This window comes from Arachis ipaensis, chromosome B02, assembly GCF_000816755.2.
Source record: "Arachis ipaensis cultivar K30076 chromosome B02, Araip1.1, whole genome shotgun sequence".
Lineage (NCBI taxonomy): Eukaryota > Viridiplantae > Streptophyta > Magnoliopsida > Fabales > Fabaceae > Arachis > Arachis ipaensis.
The window spans coordinates 106,945,073-106,949,914 of NC_029786.2; the positions used below are offsets into that span (position 1 = coordinate 106,945,073).

Genomic DNA, 4,842 nt, shown 5'->3' on the forward strand with positions numbered 1-4,842 from the left:
AATTACATTACAAATTATTATCAAAATATAATAAAGTCATAATTTTATTTATTTTTGGTTAATTAATTTGGATAACAAATGAGTGTGAGATGGAGCACCCAGAGTCTTTTTCTTTCGTTTTCTCAATAATTCTGAATTTCTCACATTTTATTCTCGTTTATTTGGCTTATTATTTTTTGGTTTTTCTGTTATTTTGTTTATATTGGTATATACATGTATATATTCACATGTTTATATTCCTCTTGGTATGTTTTATCCACACTTTATAGCAAGGACCACTTTTGTTATCTTCTTTGAATTTTCTTCCTTTATAGATCCATGTAGCTATGCTATACATGTTCCATTTGAATAATTGATGTACATGCGAACCCTAGTGTTATAAAAATGGCACTTTGTAGGGATGTTCCACATTTATAAATACATAGTAGAAAAGGTAGTTGCATCACGTTATTGGAAAATTTCTAAGTGTACCGTCATACCAGTATTTTAATGATTTTTAATCATTGATCTTAATTATAAAAAAAATATATATAATATATATAATTAAGATCAACGATTAAAAATCATTGAAATACTGATACAACGGTATATTTGAAAACTTTCCATATTATCAACATACATAATGAAATGAAAAACAATTTTTTAAAGTAATAACTAACCACTCAAATTAATTTTCACTAAATTTTAGGTTAGTGCATATTTTAGATTTTAATATTTTTTATTATTTTGAAAGTCTAAAAGAATTATTTCATCAGACATGGATTAGTCTTTTATTGTTTTTTAATAAAATTTTTAATATGTATTGCATTGGATAAATAAATTACTAACAAATCTTATCACAAAATACTTAAATCTGAAAAAATATCTCTTTTGTGAAATAATCATTGTGGATGTATTTTTAAAATAATACAAAATTATTAAAAATTAAAGTGTCTCATCTAAAATTTTTTTGAAACCTAATATGGATGTATTTTTTGAATTTTCTTAATCATCAGTAATTTTATATTTTATTCTAGTTGATACAATTTAAGCCTAGTTAGCCTACCATTAGGGTTAGATAGATCTATTATTATTAATAAAAAATTAGGATTGATTAGTTTCAATTAGAATAATTAGAAATTATTTTTATTTCTAAATTATATATGACTATTGAATAATCGTTGCATAAAAAAAATTAGAAAATTGATATATTTTATTAAGATTTATAAAAAGTTGCATCAAATACATTATTGAAGCCTCTAGAAACTAGCACAAGTAGTTAATTTCTATCTGTATAAGAATGGATATGAATTATTGAAGGAAGTTGTGGGCTTCTTTTGAAATAACATACATAGTGTTATGTTGATCCACATGGCATATAGTGGTGGTAGTCCTTTTCAAAAATAGGCTCACCTACTTTGCCAATTAATAATAATTAATAAATTGAAAATATTGGTGGAAATAAAGAAATAATTAATAAATTGCTTTCATAGCATTATGTGTGTACATGAATGGTCCTTATCTTTATCTCCTATTCTCTAATCAAAATCAAAATTATGTCTATTATATATGATGATGACCCAATTCATCAGCACATAGTTATTATTAGGATCATGTGGCTTTGCTTGGCAGTGTTGAGCACCGTCATGATTTGGCAAAAGTAAAGAGAACCTTCTTTAATTCATTTTTTTCTACACACGCACTCAAATTCAATGATATTACTAATTAGGGTGAGTAAATTTTTTTTTTTTAATTAAAGATAGGAGGCCTCGAATCCACGATCTCTTAGATAAATATAGAAAGATTATACTATTTGAGTTATAATTTATTGGCTCTTTAATATTAGATATTTATCATCTTAATTATTGTTATGTTTATTATTATTTTAAAGTTAGGAGTGTATGTGACTCCAACCCGCAATTTTTATGAGTAAATATAAGGAAATTAGAATAAATTCTTTTTCAATGAATAAAATTTTCAAAAATTAATTTAAAATATAATTAATTTTCGTGTAATGCGTTAAAATAAAATTTAAAGAATTTTACGACGGTATAAATTATCTGTTTTTTTTTGCAGGATATGAAAAAGTCTAATATTATTATGTGTTTAGATTGACTTATTTTGTATAAATTGTAATTTTTTTTTTTTTGCAAATCACAAAATTTTAAAAAAAAATTGCAGGTTATGAAAGACAATAAAAAAATAAAATAAACTTTCTCATAGATGTAATTTGCGAAAAATCACCACATTTTAAAGGATTATACTAAATTTATATCCATATTTAAATATTTTAGCCTAAATTTTTAAGGTAAAATTACATATTAGAGATAATATTCTATGAATTACTATCAAGAAATTTACATCATCTTAATTCTGTAAATTTTGTGGTCTAAATATCTATGATTGAATTTGATGTTAAAAACTCATAGCATGATGAACATTTATGCTATAAGCACCCGAATTCAGCTACCTTAGATGAACCTTTCCACACGTAAGAGTAGAACACAACAATTAATCAATCACATCTCTCATTGTCATCACTATTGACTATAAGTCTTTGTGAGTCCTTTTTTTCTTTATAATATTTAAAATCTTAGAAAATGATATCTTTATCCTCTTTCGGAGCAATTATGTTAAAAGAAGCCATATAAAAGTTGATTAACTTAAAGCAAATTAAAGTAACTATCAGATAGAACGGTTAGGATTTAGTATATATAATAAGAGTATTTTAATCATTTTCTATAATAAAGGTATTGTAGTCATTTTTTATATAAAAAAAATAATATTAATTTAGACCAGTTCAAGATTTGATTCACCATTTTTTCGGTTAAATCAATTTGCCTAGCCTAATTTTGACAAAAATAACATAATTTAATCGATTATATATGTTAAATTTTAATTACTGAAAAACATCTTTAAAAAAAGATGTTTTAAGCGTCTTTATCTGAGTGGCTCTCTAGATTAATTCCGTATTAAGTTTTTCTTTTTTCGCATACCCTTTATTTATTTATTTATCTATCATTAGTTTTAGAATTATAATTTGGACTTTATTTATTTATTTTTTTATGTTATTAATATTTTTTAACTCGATAGATAAAAACTAATTTTGTCGTGAATCTGAACTATATTTAAAGACTTAACCAATATTTTAGGATTAGAATTACTATATACACAATATAAAATTTAAACTTTTAAATTTGTTTAAGTGAACAAATAAGTTAATCACTCAACTAACTCAATTTGATTGAATTGGACTATTATTAAAATATCTAGTTTTATTTCATTTACTCAAACCACTTAGGTCTCGGTCCAATCAAAGAAAAAAGAAAACATTGAATTTCCACCAAACTGGTCAACCCCAACATGCTTCTAACCTATTTATTTTTTTTCTTTTGGTACACTTCCAAGTTGCTACATGATCTTCAATTCCATGATGAAATTGAATTAGGCAAGTGGGCATAAATCACATTAACAAGCAAAGTACATAACATTATCCATAAATTGATTTCATAGAATTTTCAACACTCCTTCATCTTATCCTATATATATATACATAAGTACATAACATATATACTCATAACATTTACTTATCAAATAAATCTTCATATATCTCTCATAAATATATTCTTGCACATACATATGGCTGAAAATAAGCAATCCCAATTGAATGGCTCATACTATGGCCCTTCAATTCCTCCAAATAATAACCGTAGAAGAAGAAATTGTTGTTGCCGCATTTTCAACATCTTTTGGAAGATTCTACTATCAATCATAACCCTAATTGTTCTTTTATTCATCATATCCCTTATCATAGTTCAACCAAGACCCTTCAAATTCTCTGTCACACAAGCAAGTCTCACACAATTCAACTACACTAGTACATTGTTACATTACAAACTTGTACTAAATTTCACTTCACATAACCCAAACAAAAAGCTTGGATTCTACTATGACAAAGTTGAGGGCAATGTGTTCTACCAAGGTTCTAGATTCTCCACAATTGATGTCATCACATGGCTGAATTCTTTCAGACAAGATTCTAAGCACACGGATAGGATGAGTGGTGTGTTCAAGGGTACAAAAGTTTTGGTTCTTGATCAGAGTCAACGCTCTAAGTTTGACCAAGACAAGAGAGATGGGGATTTTGATATTTATGTGAAGTTGCATTTTGACATAAGGTTTGGGCTTGGTGGTTTTATATTTAATAATATTAAGTTTATTAACTCAAAAGCTACGGTTAAGTGTGGGATTAAGGTTCCTTTGAGTGGTTCTAATGGGAAAGTGGTGGGTGCTAGATTTGAGCCCAAGAAGTGCAAGGTTAATGTCAAGTGGGTTTAGAATATAGCCGACTATAGTTCAAATAGCATAATTTTTTTTTTATCTAGAGGTTTTGGGTTTAAATTTTATTTGTTGCAATCGACTAAAAAAAATATGGTAAGTGTGTGGATATGTATAGTACCTAAGATTAAGAGTTGTCTAATCTATCTAGAAAAAAAAAAAGAAATTAGAGTATAAAATTGTGTTATTTTATCTTTTTGGTTATTCACAGTATTTTTTAATGTGACAAATTAATGCTTAATTTATCACAAATTTGAGTTCTATTTAAAAGTTTATTGCTGGTGGTTAATGAGTTGTTATATGTATAGAATAAAATTTAAATACTCGATACTTATTTAAAAAAATGAATAAATTTGAGATGATCATTCCAACAATTCAAGTTGGTTTGTGTTTTTTTTTTAGTCAACAAATTATACAACCTCCAATTTTAAGTATCCGAATGAATTGGACAATCCTCAATCCTAAGTACCCAGTACTTTGTGTTGTTTTATTTATCATTACTTCTTGATTCATTGGATTCCTTCC

At 25.9% G+C, this 4,842-nt stretch overlaps 1 protein-coding gene across 1 annotated transcript; it reads left to right on the plus strand.

Moving 5' to 3' along the window:
• LOC107628044 (NDR1/HIN1-like protein 10) lies at positions 3,560-4,318 on the plus strand. The gene has a single exon (XM_016330848.2). It carries the CDS (start codon positions 3,619-3,621, stop codon positions 4,315-4,317), a length of 699 nt encoding a protein of 232 aa, XP_016186334.1. The 5' UTR covers positions 3,560-3,618; the 3' UTR covers position 4,318.